Here is a 21937-nt window from a genome sequence, read left to right on the forward strand (position 1 = left end):
TGACGCGTTTAGCGGCTCTTGACAACCGCCAGCAAGAAAGGCTCAGCGTTGTGACTGGCAAGAGCTTTCCTTCTCTCTCACTCTCTTTCTCTCCTTGTTCTGCTTTGTTCTTATGAGCTGAAAATAGGCTGCATTATTGCGAAAACATTATTTATATCGGCACTAAAGTACGGACGTGCGCAGTTTGCTTGTTTACAGGAGTAACTAAAGCATGATTGAAGCTGAAGAAAATAAGAAACTGGGGTCGATTGCTCGTGCACCTTGTTCGTTCGTAACTGTTTGTTGTTCGTTAGCGTAATACTCAACTCGTATCGAGTTGAAGCTCGGCTTTCGAAAAAAAAATGGTTGAGCGCAGTTCCAGAAAGATGAAGGAGCTTGAGCTTAATATTCACTTAGTGAGATTTGGCACTACAGTGAGTCACTCTAGCTTATGTGTGGGGATGAATGGTAGGTGTACAGAGATTAGAGATTGCGCAGCAGTACTGCAGCCGAACGCCTACGCAAACACACAAGCTTATCTCGGGCGACATTGACGACCCTGAATGCGGCGTGTTCTTGCGGTAGTGGTGGCGACGTTTTGCTTCGGCTATAGAGCTCACATGGCAGCGCTAGGCCATATTTTGAAAGACAGATTTCTAGTGAGTAGGAAAACAGTGACTACGAGGAGAAACACAAGATCGATAACAACCACCACAGCAACTTTGTGGTCCAATATCTGGATATCCGGTGCGGAAAGCTCCTGATTACATGTGATAGACCCTAATAGTCTGTTTACCACATATTCCTATGAAAACCAGCTGCTCATTAGTAACAACACTTCATAGGCTTCGGCTTGGCGCAGCCTGTACTAAATGACTCTTTTACAAGATAGGGAAAACCAACGGCGCTGTCTGCTCTTGTGAGGAGGCTGAAGAAGGCATAGGACATCTCCTATATATTAGACTGCAAAAATTATAATACTCACCGTAAGATGCTTTTTGGGAAGCTACATGCTCTGGATAGGAGACCAATATTACTAGAATCATTCCTGGGTGCATGGTCATCAATAAACTTGCAACAGAGCGCAGCAGTCGCATTAGTACACTTTCTTGAAGAATCGGGAATATCTAAAAGCCACCAAGTCGTATGATTGTAACTTTGATTATGGTCTTGTATTTGTGGAACTGCTTAATTCTTTTTCAACATTTCCACGTATACGTATTTCCGTATTTACTTTTGTTGTCGTATTCCAGTGGTTTTACTGTGGTTGTTCATGCACGCTGTGTTTTCCAACAGGCTCGCTGGACGTGCATCAACATGTACACTAGAATGCTTGTGGACTGCTCAGAAGCAACTATTTTTGTCGGCTGTACGTGAACTTTAGAACTGTTGATACTATGGTCTTTTTTCTTCGTTTTTTGCTTAAAGCTTTTATTTTTCGGCCACATTTATGGTTAGCCACCTGGTTAGCTGAGATGGTAGAGCGGCTGCCCTAGAAAGGCGGTGGTCCCGGGTTCGAGTCCCGGACCAGGACGAATTCTTCTTCATCTGCGAGGCTTTTCTTTCGAGCAAACCGTTTGGTTTTCCTTCGCAGCACTTGCTACGATTGCGGGGTTGGATAATTTTCCTTTTATTACCACATTTATGAAGTAAGAAAAGAGGAGTACATGGCACCGTCTTACAGGCGCCAACATCACCTTGAATAAAGATAATAATAATAGTAAAAAACTGCAACAGTAAACACAACAATGAGACGGTAACAACTACGTCAACACCTACTTTTATGCGACGACAACAAAGAGAGAGAAAGAAAGGTCCGCAGCTTTCTTATTGCGGCACAGGAGTCATTTCTTGCAACAGCAACAGGTTCTCAGCCAACTTCTCAAGTACAACCTTGCGATGGACGCGACGAGGTTCCCACCCGCTGCAGAGCTCTTTGTTGTCACCTCCGAAATTCCAGCACTAATGTCATCACTCTCGCCGTCTATGTGTCGCGCAAGACCTCGCACGGATGAGTAAGCGCGGACACTGCGTGAAAGTGCTCTGGTTAGCACGTCAGACTTGCACGCGAGCACTGCCATAGAGACGTTAGTTCGAAACTGTTGGTTGGGACGGACAGCTTTATTTTAAGCAAGTAAGCGCTCATTCTGCTGCCCTCCGTGTGCATTGCCGACGTTCTTATGTAACACCTAATGTATTGCAACAACTTAGGTGTAGCACTTATAAATAAAACTGTTGAACACCACTCCTACCTATATTAGCGGATGTGTGTGCAATAGAAATGCCTGAGACGACTACATGTATACAGTCATTATGTCGCAATTCATTGTTTTACTACGCAAAACAAGATGCACTCGCTGGCATTACTATTTGGCCTAAATGCCGTGATATAAAGGCAGATTTAATGGGTTTAGTAGAGTAGTTTGCTGGGCCAGTTCGTGCATGGTGAACGTATAATGGTTTCCAGCAAGTACGGACGCGAGCACAAGTAAGTAGAAACGGACAGGACAACGCTGGGACAACCAACCAGCGTTGTCAGCGTGGACAGGACAACCAGCGTTGTCCTGTCCTTTTCTACTTACTTGTGCTCGCGTCTGTACTTGCTCGGAAACCATCATACGTTCAGACTTAATCGGGTTTACTGATTCACTTTTACTAGCACTTCTCACACTGTAAGCAACACAGTGGCAGCGTTTGGCAAAGTTTTCTTTCCTTTACGGCGATTTTGAGTATGAAGATGAGGAAGTGTAAGGGCGACGACACAATAACACCGATGACTCGGCGATGAAAGCCGTCACTGTCCTCATCGGCGTAACGAAAAGGATGTACTCACGGATGGACAAAGCAAACACATTTTTGAGATTACAAGTGCTGTAGCAGTAATAAATCGAGTTGAAAATTAAGAGGAACCTTCCTCATAAAAAATGTATCTCAAACGAAAGGCTGTTATCGCGAAATAGCACGCCCGTCAGCGTAAAGCATCGTAACGTAGGCCTCTTGTCAAATAGCTTCGCAGTGGGGGGTTCCATGGAATACTGGCGAAAGCCGAGGAAAGAAAATGGCCTGCGACTCCTACCGAAAGGTCGCAAGGAAAACGCTCTCTCGTATAAGCGGGTTCTACCGAGCCGTAAGGCGAAGAGCTCACTTCCATTGCAATTTCGATGAAGGCAACGTAGGATGCATTTGGCGGAAGGCTTACTGTCAAAAGCACTGCGTTTTATTCCGAATGAGTGGGTGTTTCGCACCGACAACCGAAGAAAAAGGTTGACGTTTCACAGTGCCAATACCAGACGACCATAACCGCTGTTGCCTTACGTGGAAGTAGAATTTGCGCATGACTTCTGTCTCGCTGGGTATTTATAGGCATCGAAAAGGTTAAGGAAATGCATTCACTCAGGGCTGACTTTATGCCTACACAAAGCCTCTTTTCGCACAGCAAGCGCTGGTACGTGCTCGGATTTTATAACTCATAACGCATAGAGAAGCACCGAGAAATTGCCACTCACACATGTATTCAACGAAGAATCGCTTCATATCAACGTTTGATTGAAAAAGACATATCCTATTTCACCAGTTATTCTTTTTCTAGGAACACGAAGAGAAGGTGGCGAAGCTTTTCCGTTCTCTTATAACGTTGATCTGAATAATGCCACGTATTACCACGTACCACGTACCACGTACCACGTACGAAACGGGATGATTCCCGGCGTGCTCAGCGACAACCTTTTTATTAAGACGTTAATTTGTTTTTTTAAAGGTGGTTCCCGAAAGTTCCTCCTCTTGGCTTATTTTCATGCGATGACTTCAAGGACATAACGTGCAAAAGAAAAGAGCGTTGGATGTAGGAAGTATGTGAATTTAAGGCGATGACTGGAGGAGCCATAACTTCATTGGGAAAGCGGTTATCACAGCACACATGACCTCTTTTCACCTGCTACCTTACCATATGGCACGTGGGTTCACTTTGTCCAGAATGTGCTAATTAGGAGAGGCTTCCTTCGGCAGTAAAATAGTTCACTGATCGGCGTGGACACAGAGTCAAGTTCCAACAAGGTACAAAGGCACAGCACTGCGGAAGCTCAGTTTCACATGCCGATAGGTGACTCCAGCGATGAGAAAGAGCCATCATGATGGTATCGAAGCATAACCAAATTATTTCATTCGCTTTCTGCATTTGGTTCGCTGGTCGCGGTCTTATTACTTACGCGTACGCTTCCTCTTTCTCTGTGTCAGCTCTCTACCATTTCAGGTCACGTAAATAGTGGGTTTGGTCAGCTGATCTCTCTAAATACACCGTACGTGTAAAAAACACACGTTTCCGGATTTATCTGATCAACGAGGAAAAAAAGGAAATTGCTGATAGCATACATTAGCAAGTAAGGTACCGTCTCGGCGGACTATACGTTGGCTAGAGTTGGCTTTGGCTTGAACTTGACCTTGTCTTTTCCGCAGCGGCTGACTCCGGAGCCGAGGAGATGGAGGCCGGATCGAGCTGTCCGCCTGGTCAAGTGCCCTGCGGCAACAGCTCCTCCTCGTGCCTTCCGAGGCGGCTTCACTGTGATGGATTCCCGGACTGCAGAGAAGGCGAGGACGAAAAAGACTGCAGTAAGCCTTAGTTACTTGGCTTGTGCGGGTTCGCTTGGCGTGTGTTTCAGTGCGCACTTGCGCAATTTCGAAACTCAGTGCCGTTCAGAGGGGGCCCATTTCTTACTGAAATAGGCTCATAGCTCAATCTCCGTGGTCTTTGCTCTAATGGGCTCCTGATGTAGCTTTTAACGGAAAGGCGTGTGTGCAGAAGGGAAATACGTATTTGCTCTATAATGTGGCCCTACACCGTTTCGCAGAAGACGCACTTATTTTTTTTTCAACCTGCTGTGTTTCATGCATTTTGCCAACTTCGTGTTAAAATCTGCATAAGTGTCCGCTAGCAGGCAGTTGAGTCAGTGAGGGAAATCTTGTGAAGTAGACTCTCAAGGGCTATTTCTTAAGCGGCGTTTACTGCCATTTCCCCAATGTTTGACAGCTTTGCAAAATCTTGTGATTGTTCTTGTCGTTTGTGCTGGAAAACAACAACGCATACGGGCTATGGAATATTGGCTAAAATTAGAGTGGTAGGAAAAAAGAAGACGGAAGTAAGAGAAAGTATCGTAGATGTATATGTATTTTTTTTATAATGGATCGATGGATGAACTTTAGGGCGCGCGTGAGCGTGGAACGTGCTGGACAGAGAGGCCGAGCCTCTCCGCCGCGTCGTGGGCCCGTCGGAGAGCCCATAACTGTTCTTCGAGGTTGGGGCTGCGTAGAACTGCATCCCAGCGTGAAGAAGTGTTGCTTTCATCGCCGCGTAAAGTGGAAGACCGCCAGAGCATGTGATCTGAATTCGCTAAGTGACTGCATAGTGGACATGCATTTGTTGCCTGAACTTCGGCGTAAATCCTGTGAAGAAGTAGGGTGGGGTGGGGGGGTATGCGCCAGTCTCTAGAAGCCATATTGTTAGAGCCTGAGGTTTATTGAGTTTACAATGTGGGAGGGGGTAGGTACTCAGAGCCAAGGTCGTTGTACGAGAAAGTAGAGTCTTGATTGTCTGTACCCCCAACATCACGCTGCCCGTTAGCTACACGGTTGATGATCTCTCGCGCAGCATTCTGCGCCGACTCATTGACCGGGGCACCCTCAATTTGTCCCATGTGAGCTTGAGATCTAACCACATACAGTCATCTGCAGATGACTGTGTGTGGTTTGATCTCCTTGCTTCCAAGTATCCCTAAGGCCAGCTCGGATATTGTTCCTCTGGCAAACGCCCGAACGGCTGATCTCGACTCACCGTAGATCATTGTCCTGTTGTCGTTCAATAAGGCCGTCGCTATTGCAGCCTGCTCTGCGATCTCAGAGGACGTCGTCCGAATCGAGGTTGAGTTCGTCACTTCACGTTCATGGTCTACGCTAACCGCAGCGAGGGCCCATCGATCAGTGTAACGCGCTGCGTCTACGAAACTGTTTTCCGAAGCCCATTCACGAGCCTTTCTCAGGAGGGCCTTCATACGCACCCGACGTCTTCCACGTTGTGTTCCGGATGGAGATTTCTTGGGATCGGGGTGACAGGGATGCGCTCCCGCTGCTCTCGAGAGGTGCTGTAGAACTTTGTCTTGGATATTGTGGGGTGAACGCTCAGCTCGTGTAGGATGCGTCTAGCATCCAGTTAATGACCTATCCCTCACATTGGGTTTGCGCCATTGTTGAAAGAAGAATCATCATCCTCATCATCATAATGATCATGGTCTGCTTCTATTTCGTCGTGTCACAGTTCCTCGCCACTTACTTACCTCGTCTTGATTCCAGGTGTTTGCACCACCCCGTCTCACAAACAGCCATAATTTATGCATGGAACTTACGTTACCGATCACACAGATCATCATCTTCGTGAGCTTTCCCCCTTGCATATGCGTATACTTTTCCTGGCTTCGACTTTGCTCACGTTAAAACAGGGGATCAAAGTGCCGGTTTCAAGTTCGAGAGGTGTGGGGCTCAGTGCTCAGCTCGACCAATGGCACAGGCTACATTAATGCTGACAAACGCTCTTTGGGGAGTCCTCGAAGGAGCAACGAAATTGACGAGTCTCCACAAGATCAGCTACACACTGTGTTTTTTACACAACGCCTGCAAAAATTATGCGACTGAACGCAGAGAGCTCAGCAAAATAGGTAAAAAAGCATCAATTTATCCATGTGAGAGAAAAAGCCTGGCCATCCATCGACAGGCACGGAATCTACAGAATCTTTAGTATTCGATGTCGACATTCTTTTTTGGCGATTTCTGTCACCAGCACCGGGCTCGCTACAGGCACAGATGCACGCACACACACACACACAAAAAAACACGCAAACATACATACGCACACAAGGATTTTTATTGACTGCATGAAAAAAAGTCGAAGTAGAAAAAGGTGGAGGTAACTGGATACATCTTAAACGGCCTTCACACTGTCCCCCCGAAAAATCCCATAAATCTCGAAACACACTTACTCTTCGGACGAGCTCATGTTGCCGTAACTCGCAACTGCAGTCATTGCCGGGAGAGCGCTTCAAAAAACAATACACCTTGCTACGGTCCCTACATCTCCCACTCGCGCAATTCGGAGGAGTGGAAGGGAGGAAGGGGGGCTCATGACACGCCTTAACCCCCCCTTAACCGTGCCCCGACGTCGGGCTGTCTTCTGACCTGCAGACGAACACGGTCCGCTGCGCTCGCCGCGTTCGCCGTGCCGCGCCGTGCAACGACCCGGCGCTTTTGCTGCCATAGTTTTCGTTAGGAAAGGTAAACGGGCCTGCCCTGTTCATGTCGCGTTTCGCCGAACCATTGTCCCGCGAGGCTGCAGCTCGTAGCGCGCCGTCTGATTAAACCAAGTGCGACGGCAAAAATGCTTTGCTAGGTGACAGGACACAACGGAGAGTATGCTCTTTCCTCTTCGGCCCAGCCGTAGGCAATAAAGCTGCGAGGGTCGCGTTTATTTCTGCTCCTTTCGGCATCACATTTCTCCTGCATTGCTGGAGTCGGTTGCCTCAGCGTGCTTTACTACACGGCTCCTTGACGCGTCTCGCTGAAAGCGGTGTCCCGTATGTGGCGAAATATGAGCGTTGACTTCGCTTTTCACCGATTTCATGACCAGAACGCTGAGCATGGTGTCGATGACTGTAAGTAACGACGCAGAGTGTCACACTGTCTAGCGTCTAATTGAAATAGGCGTTGTTAAACAAGCGTTCAGTCATACACGTATTGCACACGTACGTTTTAGTTTGTGTCAATAAGACGACTAAGTAGCAGACGCCGTACTGGCGCATAAAGCATAGTCTGGAACAGCGCTCTCTCTTGTCACTGGCCTGTGCAGACAGGATATTGCCTAACGAAGGGGTCTTGCGGTTCTCTAATTCGGACACCAATGCTCGGTGCACGAGTGCCTCTGCATTCCACCGGCATCATAGTGCAGCTGCCTCTTCTGGGAATCTAACACACGACCTTGTTGTCAGCAGCGAAAAGCCATAGTCATTGAGCCACCGGGGCAGACAGCATAGATTTATGATGTCGAAAACCAGCGTAGACTCGTGGTGTTCACTAAAATTATGAACGAAAAATAAAGCGAGATATTCTGTGTGGATGACAAAAACTGTACGTTATTGCTATTCATGTACAGAAGCCGCCTAATTTCGTTACTTTCTCAAAGATCAAGCAACTAGAGATGAGCTAGCCATCCTCCGAACTACAAATACAGCTGAACATGTTTCACTGCAGAAAACTAAACTTTTAAGAGGAAGCTTTAGCTCGGGTGCTCCTATCTAAATACATGTAAAAGGAGAATTTGTTTCTCTCGGCAACCAATGCACCAAATTTCCTGAGGTTTGTTGCTTGTTGCATTTAAAAGAAAACTTAAGATCTAGTGACTGTTGGTTTCGAATTTTCGATTTAGGTCGTTAAGTTCTTATTAAAAATTGGCAAAATCGAAACCTTTTAAGAAACAAAGCTACCAAGTTTGAAACTCTAACTTAGCAACGAAAAATGGTAATGCAATTCTGTGAATTGCATCTAATAGAACATCTAAAGCGAACGAAATTGATATGTTACACGTGAACCTAAAAAAAATGTAATATGGAAATACAGCTTTTGCAGAACACTTGTAAACAGCGTAACAAATTCACGTAATATGTAAAATGAAATATCGAATTTGTCCGTTTTCAATGATCTAATAAATGTCGTTTACAGAACTAAAATATCTGTTCTTGATACAAAGCTATGAATTTGTACACTTCATGCTTCTACATTTTTTTTTACAACTTTTGCATTTCTGAAGATTCTTACAATAAGATTCATGCCCTAAATCGAAATTCCGCTTCCAACAGTCCCTAGAATTTAACTTTCCCTCTCAAATGCAACAAATTTCATTAATACCAGTCCATGGGTTTCTCAGAAAAACGATTTTGCGTTTTACATGTATTTGAATAGGCCATGTCGGAGTTGGGCCCGAGCTTAAGAAGCACAGCATATGATTCTTTACGGCACGATATGCTAATTATGGCGTTTTTTCGACATTCGAGTGTAAGTCCGTAACCTGAAGACGTGTGGCATGCGCCGAGGCATTGAACTTCCCCGCAGCTCCCCTGGAGTTGGCGGTATGTCGCATCTCTGCCGTGACAACGCGACACCCATGGTGTTGCTACGGTACGCGAGTGCCAGTTAGTCACGTGGTATTTTTCATTTTTCGCGGTTTTCCTCATTATCCGGAACAAATAAACGGGCAGAAAGTACCTGGCTGAAAACACGCGAGCGTCAAATTACTTTCGCTATCTTACAAATGCTTCATTCACAGCAGTGCATTCAGAGCAGTAAGTAAAAGAAAAATGATCTAATTGCAAATAATTAATAAAGTGAATCTACTCGTCTGTGAACAATATGCACTTAGTTATCTTCGCGTTGAATGGCCCGTATGTTTTAAAAATGGTATTCATCATTGCTAGGACAGCTTGTATATGGTGTCCTTTAAAGCTGGAAGCAGACTGGCAAGCCCATAACATTCGGAAGCCATAAAATAGAGGACACCATCAGTTCTGAAGACACGGCCGGCGAAACCACTTGCACAGGCCAGACCATTTCTAGGGCTTCTACTATTCCACTCAATTTTGACAATTCGGTTTCGTTCGGTCTGTTCATCTGCTTGGACGGCCATCTGCTTCAAAAGATGTCATGGGAATAAGCTTCCTATTCAGACGGACTTGGCAAAGTCAGCCTCAAACAGAAACACGCTCTCGAAAAGCAGCGTGTGGTATAAGCATTGAGGGGAAAACGATCTGCTTAGCAGATATTGACTCCAACCTTTGCGAAATAATCTCCATTTTTCCCTGCGTGAGATGAAATGGGAACCGTTTTCCGGCACACAGAAGTGGAGTGCTTTCGGAGTGTCAATGGATGGAATTGCAAAACGAACCTGCAGAAAAAAAAAGAAAGTTTCAGTCACAATAGCTACAACTAGGCTTGCCAACTATCAGTCATGTCGGAAAGTACGTGGCGTGGTGAAGTACTTTTATACGTTTTTATTCATTTCACAATTGACTTTCTTCCGTTATGGCTTTACAGGGTTAGTGCCTCGTTCTACTGGAAATGGATGGATGGATACAACCTTATTGTACGTCCATCAAGGTTTAGTGTACTATTTATTCTTTATCTGAAGCGATTAGCCAGGGGTATTGCACGGCACTGAAAAGAAGAAACAAAAGATGTAAAGGCGAAAATGAAGCCCGTGTAATCAATAAACTTCAAATTGAATTTCTACAACTCTATCATTACGAATTACTTTGTTTACGCCAGTAAATTATTATATAAGCATTTTCACTCGTTGCTTAGTGCTTACAAATGAAGGTCGAGCTTTAAGTTGCAATTCGCCAAGTTTTCGTATGACACGTAGAAGCAAGGGTTACCCGGCGCCCTGACATAACAAATGACAGAATTGTTTCTTGTTATGGCCTGCAAACTTTTCACTGCAGAGGACGTCTTTTCTTTAGGCGGTTGTTGCTGCCGAGAAGAGAAAGGCACAAAGGGAGTTCGGCGCTCGACGAGAGTTCAAATTTAATCGTAATGTTGGTCTGTTCCAATTGCGGAATTGAAGCTGATCAGTGCACAAAACATGTCTGCTGAGTAGAAATATTGAAGCTATAGCGTTAGTTTCGAGAGGTCCCCTTTTCCTTCAAACACAGCTGCTCTAGAGCTCTGGCTTTCAGTAACTGTGCACGGCGTCACCGGTTTCATTCCCGACAAAAGCTGCTGTGTTGCTGTTGAGGCGCTACACATAAACACCTGTGTTTTAAGGCTCCGCAATTTCGCTGGGTGAGAAGAAGTGTGGGCACCTCCTCTACAGAGTCCCTCATGGATCCAACTTGGCACTAGGTTGCTGTAAGACCCTATATGCAGCTGGATGATCCCTGATATCTCTCTCCAATCTTGGATAAAAATGAAAGGATGCCCCGCTTATTATTTTCCGCAACGTCTTCTTTGCACACGGCGGCAGAAAGCACGCGGAGCTCTAATGCGTTTATTAACACTTTTTTAGAATTAATTTATCGGGAGTGTTGTTAGTACTAGAGAGAGAGAAAGAGAGAACACAAGGATAGGAAAGGCAAGGAGGTCAACCTGAAGAGCATCCTGTTTGCTACCCTACAGTGGGGGTGGGAAAAAGGGGAGTATAAAGAGGAAAAAAGGGAGAGAGTAAGCACTGAGTGCATGTGGGAGGGACACTATACACAGGTACACTATATAATTGTGTCTTAAGCCGGTGCACTTTAAGTATTGCACTAGTGCACGAATTACTTTTCGAGCCAGTGACGGGTGTGGCCACGGCCCGAATATCTTTGACTCGGTGAATGGTCTCGAGTCCAGTCGGTGTAAAGTTGCCCGCAGAGAGAGACGTTAGACAGATAAGTAACCAGCTGCAGTTCTACCGTTCCAAGAACCGTCCTGAGTTGATAACTTACGCAGCGACCTAGTGAATATTAGATAATTATTAGTTAATCAAGGATTATCAAACATTTACTGCTTAGGTTTCACCGCTGATAAAGACGTGTCGGTGAAGTAAGCAGATCGTTGTATTCAATGCAAAGTCTCGAAAACAGTTTGGCTTTGCACTCATTTAAGTCATGTCGCATGTCTTTAAAAAAGCATTCTTCCGCTACAGCCTGAAAAAAATGAGTTTGACCTCGAGCGCATTGACAGGTTATGTCGTACAGAATAATTAACTGCTGGAAGCCCAGTCGTAAGTACGCGCCACATATGTTCCCGGGGTGCATGCCACTGATTTCAGCTGCTTGTCACGCGTACGAAAAGCGGCACCTCAGTGTCATCGCTACGCCCTGCAAGCATGAAAAAAAAAGGAAGATTTTGTTTTATTTCACTCGCTCCAAATTCCCTCTCGTACTGCGCCAATTTGCGAAAAAAGCCAGCATTGCATGGCAAATGACGTCTTTCACCTGGGCCGAATCACCCTCTGTAGCCGTGGGGCTCCCTTTCATTATCCGACCGTTCACGTGAACGCCGTGGCCGGCTTAATACCGGCGCCTACGCTATATACGTACGCTCACCGGTTGCTGTGGTGCCGCAAAACAGATGCAGAAATCGCTGGCAGAGATTGATGAGTCCCACACACGGGCAGCGAACACATGACTGCGGCTGTTCGGAGCCGCCCTACTCGATCGCGGACGCGCTCGCGTTCGGTGCCGTATAGTCATCGAAAGGACCGAGCGAGCTTATAGTTGTAGCACACACCGCACACGGGGCGGAAACGCCGAAGGGTATGTAGGCTGTGGACATATCGGCGCGGAACGATTCATCATGGCCTCGCCGCGGTGGCGTATTTCGGTGTGCCGCGATCGCCGCGTCTCTGGCAGAGGCTAAAGATGGATCGGAGCCAGTCCATCGGAGAAATCGCACGAGCTACTTCGCTCGTTCTCCCTAGCCCACACGTCTGCAGCTGCCGTCTGGTATGAGGCCAGCCGGCGGCTCATTGTGGTCTGTCGGGGGCGTCCCTTCGTCGTATATCACGACGCGCCCTGGTCGGCGCATCTGCCTTTTAATGACCGTTGCGACCAACTTGCCAAGATGCGCTTCGCGCGAGAGGCGGCGCCTCCGCGAGACGACGGCTCCTCCGAGACGACAAAGGGTTCGACCGGAAAGGTCACCACGCCGGAGACCTTTCTATCGTACGAAGGGTCTTGATCGAGTTCCAGCTGACTTCCTCAGCTATTAATGGGCACGCGTACGCGACCGTCCTTGGCAAGCCAGCGTGGTTTCGATGGAACACGTCTTCGATGTCGTAGACTAGTTACTGGGCGAACGTGACATAGGCTTACTTCCGGCTTCTGGAGCATACTATGAAGCATCGAGCAGCTCAGCCCCCCCCCCCCCCCCCCTCTCTGTTATAGATTGTGATTTGGCCGTCCGTACTTCGACTGTCAACGTCTCCTTTGATTTATCTGATTATCAATGCACCAGCCCCTTACGTTAGAAATCTCCAACACATCTTTCAGTCATCCTCTGTGTTCGGAAACCTAGTGTCGCTTTTGCGTTGATTTCTGGTTACGACATGGAAGCCTTCATCGTACAGGCGAATAGAGAAAGAGAAAGAGAAAGAGAGAAAAGAAGGTGATGGCGGAAAGATGGCGTGCTCAAATTTCGATGAGATTTTTTGTGTCACAATAGGCAAAACTACGGAAAAGATATCTTCAAATCCATGACGTCACAGTGACGCACTGGTCCTGGGCACCTGAGATAAAAAAAACAGCCTCTTATTGCTAAGTCAACAAAGATAGACCACTGAAAGTACCTTATCATTCTAAACTGATTGTGTGTTTCTATTTAGTACGCCCTTAAGAGAAAATGTTGCAGCTTCGGCCACGTGACAATTAACTTAGGAGCCTACAAAGTTTGTTTCAATAAATATTTTTATGGAAGAACACATCGTCGCCTCTTGCGCGCGAACCATTACGTAATCTCTGAGCTAATTGCTTATGCTTATCGACGTTTATCAGACGCTTATCGACGTTTATCATCGACACGGGTGCGAGCGCTCGTTGTATTTCGTGATATCCCTAAGCCGTTTGGTGAGTTGGAGCTACGGATAAGATAGAACACGAGTGTGGCAGCCACTGCCCGCTCTTTACAAAACCTTACAATATGTGTGTGTTTAAAAAAAATTAATATCATGCATGTATTAAGCAAGCAGCTTCCGACCGACACTTCATTGCTAATCGCACTTCCCCGAGCTGTTGCTGCGACGTCGTCATTTGGATAATGGTGCCGACGCTCAAAGAGCGTGGAAACTTGCGTTATCGCATTAAACACTGCTTTGCGGACTGAACTTGCACGTGCGCGGGCGCTCGCCGCGTTACACTCGCTTGGAAACGATGGAAACGATCACCGCCATCCAATTTGCGGTGTTCTTCGACGTGCGGCAAAGCCTGCTTTTCAGCGTGGTTGTTGCTAGGATCTGAAACGCGCGGCGTGCAGTCTGCAGAGCTCTTGTGTGGTGTGAGTGACCCTGTCTGTAAACTGTGACTGCGGTAACCTTTATAAAGGTTGTCCATATTGCCATTATTGAGCGGCAATTTCGAAAGTTACAACACGCTGCTTTTAAAAAGCTTTGATAAAACCAGGTGTAGCGTGCAACTTCTAACTTTATGTGCTCGTCAACGTGAAAGGTACCCGCCGTGGTTGCTCAGTGGCTATGGTGTTGGGCTGCTGAGCACGAGGTCGCGGGATCGAATCCCGACCACGGCGGCCGCATTTCGATGGGGGCGAAATGCGAAAACACCCGTGTACTTAGATTTAGGTGCACGTTAAAGAACCCCAGGGGCGCGATCGGAGATATTTTGTTCGCTGCGCGTTCTGTTCAGTTGCTGCAACGTCACAAAGTTGCAGTATGCAAAATTTGTGACAGCGGGGCGGAGAGAGCAACCAATCAGGAAGCGGTGACCTCCCCGGAAGTTTATTTCCGTCGTTTGTCGTCTGCTTGCAAGCAGTATACTACAAAACCAAATGTTTCTCGTCTTCGAAATGAATTAAATCTTTATCTAAAAAAATGTATTTTTCTTCTCAAGCCCAAACACGTTTTCAAATAGTAGTACGTGTGACTACTGCAATTTATAACTACAAGGTTCTTTGCGTCGTCCCTAGGTGGTGTCGCGCACAGCGAGAAGGAAAAAGAAAAAAAAAACGACGGGAAGAGTGGCGCACTTTTCAAGAGGCAGCGACAACATCCCAGTGGCTCGCTGGCACCGGTGATGTTGTCGATTTCTCTGTGCAACCAACGAATTATTTGTTTCGAGAAAGAAAAACGACGCCGGAATTCACTTTCTGTCATTTCTTCAAACGCGTTTCGCAAACGTGCCATTCTGCAGCCGCAAAGGCCGCCTGTTGGATCCAATCCAATCCACCAGACGCGCCATGCGAAGCCGTATGATCGCTCCAAACTTCTCAACTCCCGTCGCGTTCGGACGAAATGCTCGGTGGGCGGATGATTGACAGGAGCGTGTCGTCATTTTGACGTCACCAAAAAAGGGGCGGCGCCCCGCGGCTGGCGACGTCGGCGCGGAGTAGGCCAATCGCGCGCGCCGGTAACCGAACGAACGCGCCGAACAACCATCTCCGATCGCACCCCAGGTAGTCAAAATTTCCGCAGTCCTCCACTACGGCGTGCCTCATAATGAGAAAGTGGTTTTGGCACGTAAAACCCCATAATTTAATTTTTAACGCGAAATGTGTTCACACTAGGTAACAGTTATCATGTGAAAATCAATTTCATGCCGTTTCCCTTTTAAATAGGTCTAAGCTTGCGGCGAAAACCCTGCCGTATAACGAACGTGCCAATGTGGGATCCGTGAAACGCCGTCTGTGATATACATGGCTCGATGTGTCAGGCGAGAGGCCTAATGCATTTCCGGACCAGGTCATGCCAGATCTTACCAGGTCATGTTTGCAGACAAAGCATATTATAAAAAAAAAATCGTCAATTCCCAATTTTGTCGAAATCCAGTAAGCTATTCATTTTCTTTTTTTTTTGTATGGTTATGTAAGTCTACTGTAATCTGTCATACATTTGAGCTTGTTGTGCCATCTTCCTGCCTTTGTTTCATTATTTTATATTGTCCATGGATAGTGTGGAAATAATACTAAATGTGCAAAATGTTGCTGTTAGAACTTATGGTTATTGTGTATATTGTAATTATTGTGCCACAGAAGCAAACTACAATTACAAATTGACTGCGGAATATTAGGTTATTTTCTAAGGCGAACACTGCGGCTGTTTCGACAATCACGACCAGGACCCACTGAGGAGGCTAATGACCCCATTTGGTCGTGACCCGTGGGGAACGGTATCTATTGCCTAACGAACGAACGAACGAACCGAACCGAACCGAACCGAACCGAACCGAACCGAAACGAAACGAAACGAAACGAAACGAAACGAAACTCGGCTGCTTCCAAAAGGAATCACTCTGCTACTAATTATGCTATTTTGCAGTAAACTCTTGTGTGTTACCACTAGGCGAAAAAAATTGTGATCAGAGACTGCGTTGTTTACAAACGCGCCGACTGTACTGCCGTTTTCTTGCCTACTTGATTTCAGCTGACCTGCACGGAGGCCTCTCAGCGGTGCTAGGTGTGTTGTTAAACTGGAGTGCGCACAACGTCAGCAGGACACAGGACTCGTCCCCTCGGTTCTCCTGCAGTAAGGCACCAACTTTTTTTTCTTTTATTCTTTTTTGTTATCATCGCCGGAATCGATCACTTTGATTTAGAGCCTTCTACTTATTTTATGAAGCGCCGATTACGAAGCAGCAGTTGTTGATCTGGGTCTGATTATGACAGAAAGATGAAACGAAGAGCTCAAAGAAGCACAATGTTATTTTATCTACGTTGAGAACGTTAAAGAACAACCACGTTGCAACGGCAATACAAGGGCCATGGCTCATCGGAAAGCTTTACATGGACTGCATAACGTAACCTATGATGGTAGCATACCAAATACAAGCTGCATAACCTTCAGAACGTGCTTGTACTAATATAATTTTTAGCCTTGTTAATTTTATTAATGTACTGGTGATGACTGGGAGCTTATTACTGTCATTGAAGAGATAATTATGCAGTCGTTGCATTCTATCGGTGTTATCATACCGGGCAGGAACTTAGAAGCTAACAATGAAGCTCGAAATGAAGTTAAGTATCGCGAAAGCAGCGATGGCACGAAAAATGTTAGGTGTAACGTCAAGAGACAGGAATAGAGCGCTGTGTATCAGAGAGCAAGAGGGGATAGTGAATATTCTGGTTGACATTAAGAGAGAGAAAGAGAGATTGAAGTTACAGAATGAGTGCCAAGGGAAGGGCAGCGCAGTCGAGGACGACAGAAAGTTAGGTGGGATGATGAAATTAGGAAATTTGGAGGGGCAAGTTGAAGTCGACTTCTACAATCCAGGTAAAATCGCCGATCGCTAGGAGAGACTTTCGTCCTGCAGCAGACAAACAAAAATAGGCTGCTGCTGCTGATGATGATAATGACTGGTGACTTACTATTTTCATTCCCTCGCTTGCAGATCGCACAGATGTCCCAAAGGCTTGTTACTGTGATCTCCACTCAAAGAGCAGAGTGTTCTGCCAAAATTCGAACCTTACCCAGGTGCCGAGGGCAATACCCGATGTCACCCGTCTGTAAGAGTTTCAACATGCTTGCTTTGTTTCATTGTTGCACGCGGCACATTTCTTAGCTTTCTGAGTAGCCGCTTGCACTGTTTTGAATGTTAATCACAAATCCTATTTCTCTGCAATATTTTAAACTGCGTGAAGAAGACGAGACGTGAACAGAAACGCCGACGGGCACGCCGAGCCCAAACTTCCGACTGGCTTTATTTCGTGACAGCATGAAAGTTATAAGGAATTTCAAAAACGAAAAACAAGGAACAATCGTAAAGCAATCATGCACGAGGCAGCGATGAAAATAGCAGCACATGTAATGCTATTTTCGTATATATAGACAGAGAGAGAGGGAGTTTGGCAAAAAATAGACAATCACAAAAGGAGGAGGCGTGCTGCTTGGGCGAAGTGTCTGTTGGAACTGCAATTGTCTTTTTACATGCGGAGTCCCACATTACAGAAATGAAGTCTAGCTCGTTCTTGAAGTTCTGAGCTTTATTACCGAGTGCGTGAGTAGGCTATGTTTATACGAGGGCCCTTAGCTGGCCTTGTTGGTTTACGTACATTATGGTGGGGTCGCGTCTAGCTATGTTTAGCATTAAGTATGACTCTCGCATTGTTTTCTAACTGCTTTACTGTGCCGGCCGGCCAGCTGAGTCACAGATAGCGTCGTGCCATTTGTGTCGTCTGGCTTATATTACTATGTTGCTTCGAATAAAGAATCAGTTGGCAGTTAGCGCATTGCCCTGTCCATGTTTTTTTTTTTTTGCCACGTTCCGTCGTCTGCGCTATGTCGCCATACGGGAAGAGTGCGAAAAAAACAAAATAATACATGGTACGTGTAAGATGCTGCACGCGAAAGCAGCGTTTGCCGGACAGGAGTCACGTTCTCAGGTGTTTGCATTCTTCCGTTTCGACTGCATGTCGCGGTTGCTTCGCAACTTCGCGAAACCCCGTTTGATGGGTTATGTGCCGGGCACGATGCGTGTGGTTGCGACTGATCTGACCTTGCGAGGATGTGTGCCATTTGTTCCGCTTGAGCGCTCCGATGTTCGGTAAATTGGCGAGGCTGCCCTACTGACTGCCGAAGAGGCCACTGTTCCCGGAAAAAAGCGTGCTTCGCGTGTGGAAAGTTGTATCGTCTGAGCAACGAAGCACAGGCTGACGATAAATAGCTGTTGAAACGTTGCTCACGATTTGAACAGTAATACTTTCATACGTTACCACCACACGCAGCCTTTTTTCTCCCCATACATTAGGATATGAAAGCCTGGTCGTCTGCAGCATGTCAGATGCCGTTACAACATATTACTCATCCAATGATGTACTTTAAATAACCACTAAGCCTGCGCTTCCGCAGTGTCCTACAACACAATGATTATACTTAAACAGCTAAGTCGATGTTCTTTATTTTAAGAGACGATGACTAGTTGACAGGCTGCTAACGCAGCTTGTGTACAGATATAAATATGGCCTACAAATCCTATGAACGCAAACTAACTTGGCTTTTTATTACCAAAAGCAAGGCCCGCTCGACCGTAGGCGCATAATATTCAGATTGTTATGTGATTGGTTTAGGTACGTTTTATGAGTTTCTTTTTCTCGCTTCTTGAAATAACACAAATGGCAAACGTTTACCTGTCAATTCTGTCTTAAAATACTGAACGTGCAAGGGCTTTCTTGCAAGAGTGTAGGTACTTTTTTTTGTGTGTGTGAAACAGTTTTAAACATAACAAGCCGTCAATGTAGTTACGGCTTGCGGTTCAATCAAGGTGTCGCTGCGGACAGCTTCTGCTAGTCTTCACCAACATCGACCATGTACTCTGATGCAAATAATTTATTGTTATCATTACGTTCAACCACGATAGCAGATACAGCTTCATCAGTGGCAACAACTGAACAATGCATTTTTTTCCCTGTTTCCAGTACTTTTACAAACAACAGCATGGGAATTCTGCCTTCGGGCGCATTCTACGGCTACACGAATTTAACAAGCCTGTGAGTGCAACTCGTCTCAGCACCAGGACCATAACATTTCCACATGAAAGTGCCATTCTGCGATTTGTACTAACAGGTGGTGCAATTTTTTTTCAGGATGATTGTAAACTCTATTACCGGTATACAACCTGGGGCGTTTCGTGGGCTGGACATGCTACGAATCATGTAATGTGATTTTCAGCTCTACTTTAAAAGCTGTTGTGATGCTTAAGAATGCAATGAATGCATTAGCATGCTTCCTAATTGTTTTGGTATAGCTAACCATTTGATAGTTTTTTTTTATTGATGAAACGAGTGTTTGTCACTGTTGCTTCTTCCCACTCGTCAAACATGTTTTTGTCAAATTAACACCATGAATCTGGTAAAAAATTGGAAAAGACTTACAGCCACTAAAGTGTTTCCGTCCAAATTTGGTTCTCTAGTTACCACTGGTCTCGGAGCTTTTGGGCAACCAAAAAAAAAAAGAAATTGGCAGCATGTTGCAGTGCTGTGACACGTGAAGGCGAAAGCCTGCTGCACACGTGGTAATGCGTTCAGTTATGTGATCGGAAGGGCCAGACTTCTTGCAGGACATATTGCGCTGTAGTTTGAAGTAAGCGTATTGCGCTGTAGATCGATTTCCTCAACGACACATGCGAGCCCCTACTGCACTATCTAAAGGCTATTTCGTTCTTCCTTTCGCTCATTATTTCGTTCCTTCTTTCGTGCTCTTTTTTTCGTTTCTTCTTTCATATTCAGCCATTGCATCTTTGCTCGCTTACGGGGCTATGAGCTATTCCTGATGTTGATGCTTCCTTTATTTCTTTCCTTCGTTCTTTTTTTCTTTCGTGTCTTCATTAATATTCGACCATTGCATCTTTGCTTGCTTACGGCCAGGAACGCCGACCTATAAAGTCGCCACACCACGAGACAGTTAAGGCACTCTTGAAATTTTTTACGCTCGATGGCCTGTTGGAGAGACTGCAATTCTCATGGATGTTCACGACATTCCCTATGTTTTTCGTTCATTTGCTTTCTTTTTCTCGCCGCCGTTCTGCCGTCCCTCATTTCCCCGTACCCTTCCACTAGTGCAGGGTAGCAAACCAGTATGTTATCCGGTTAACCTCCCTGCCCTTCCCATCCCGTTTATTTCCCTCTCTCTACGGGTGCACGAGCCATTCCAAAATATTATTTCTTCGGATATGAGAGATTGGTGATGATGATATTTTTGTACCATTCGTAAACTTTTGCGAACCACTTCATTTGATGATGATACTGTGGAAATTTCGGTCTACAATGTTTTTCTCGTTTTGAATGAAGAAATTACCTGGCTTCACGTTCGGATAAAACGTTTGCATATAATCTGATACCATTGTATAGACCTACTAAATGAGGCATGCATATCGAGCTTTCTTAGTTGGTGTCTGTATTGTTTGAAGATATTTGATGTCTATATTGCTTCTTTTTTGTTTTGTTTTGCAGGACCATCGAAAAGAACAACATTTCTCATATAGAAGTAAATTCGTTTAGCGGCCTCCTCAACTTAGTCTGGCTGTAAGTTCAAAAAAGAAGCCTTTCTAAGCAGATGTGTTGAGAGATGTCAATATATTCTTCCTTTTCATCTCACAGGACACTGAAGTACAATCGGTTAGACGTATTCGACTTTGACGTTCTTCAAGACCTACGTCTACTCGAGATTCTGTAAGTTTCGCTAATTGTATTTCAGTCATGGTATTAGGTGGCTTTCTCGATGTTTGTAATGGGCTCATTTTTATTACTCGTTTATTCTTTTCCCTGCATCTAGGAACATGGAAGGAAATGGGCTGAAGAGGATAGCCAAGCCCTTTCCGGAGCTGGCATATCTCACGTGGCTGTACGTAACTAGAGTAAACTTACTAAGCGAGCGTGCGCAGACGTCCGCAGCTCCACTTTTAATACTGAAACAATGACATCTACCGATCGCTTCGTGCTCTTTTATTTTATGCCAGGGACCTCAAGAGAAACCAGATTGAAGTAATAGATGCCGACACATTTGAGAATCTTCTCAATTTGGAAGCTCTGTAAGTATCCGTGTCGCTCAGAGTGACAATTTAGAAACATAGAAAATACTTTCTCTTTGCTGCGCGTAATAGCGGTCTATGTTCCGCAATTTCTCGCAGCTTTATTAAGACAGATAATAATAATTATTATTATTCTTAGGTATGGAAACATACAAACATGGGTGGGGTCTCATGGTGTAAACATACAAACACACAAAGGGAACAGGGAGGGAGCAAGCTGACAACTGCCACCGAGAGGGGCACAACAATAAGTGTAGGAAGTGGTAAACAAGTAACAGTTGGCTCACGGGCTTCACATCATTTTCATTCAAAGTGCACCGAATGTGCGTGCTCTCAACAAACCCAAACAGAAACTTGGCGAAAAGCCGGATTATGGCGTAGGACTAACATATTGAACGCCTGACCATAACTTAAATGGATGGCAAAGCTGGTAGCATAAAGAACAAAGAATACTGCCTTGGTTAGTATTCGTACTGAAGAATTTGACCGTTTCACGCAAGTTGGCACCTTCTGCCTTAATACTTTTTATGATGTATCTTCAAGATAATTGAAATTGCCGATAATCCACGTGACTCATGCAGTAGATTGTCGAGATGCTTGCATTGTGTAGAGGGAACAAGGAAGCCGGTTTCTTGGCGAAGGGAATACATTTTGTTTCCTAGCTCGTATCCTACATTCTGTTTCTCTGGCGCGGTCGCTCT

The 21937-nt window shown here is 45.6% G+C and overlaps 1 protein-coding gene across 6 annotated transcripts in view; it reads left to right on the forward strand.

Moving 5' to 3' along the window:
* The window catches only part of Lgr3 (Leucine-rich repeat-containing G protein-coupled receptor 3), a 199672-nt gene that overhangs the window by 157052 nt on the left and 20683 nt on the right, over positions 1–21937 (forward strand). For all 6 annotated transcript variants that reach the window (XM_070535378.1, XM_065432762.2, XM_065432761.2 and 3 more), the window contains 9 exons: positions 4432–4584; positions 16139–16240; positions 17103–17217; positions 19126–19197; positions 19294–19362; positions 20659–20730; positions 20806–20877; positions 20981–21049; positions 21165–21236. In XM_070535378.1, coding sequence (XP_070391479.1) covers positions 4432–4584; positions 16139–16240; positions 17103–17217; positions 19126–19197; positions 19294–19362; positions 20659–20730; positions 20806–20877; positions 20981–21049; positions 21165–21236 — 796 coding nt within the window. The remainder of the gene's footprint in view (positions 1–4431; positions 4585–16138; positions 16241–17102; positions 17218–19125; positions 19198–19293; positions 19363–20658; positions 20731–20805; positions 20878–20980; positions 21050–21164; positions 21237–21937) is intronic.

This window comes from Dermacentor albipictus, chromosome 3 (genome assembly GCF_038994185.2).
Source record: "Dermacentor albipictus isolate Rhodes 1998 colony chromosome 3, USDA_Dalb.pri_finalv2, whole genome shotgun sequence".
Taxonomy (NCBI): domain Eukaryota; kingdom Metazoa; phylum Arthropoda; class Arachnida; order Ixodida; family Ixodidae; genus Dermacentor; species Dermacentor albipictus.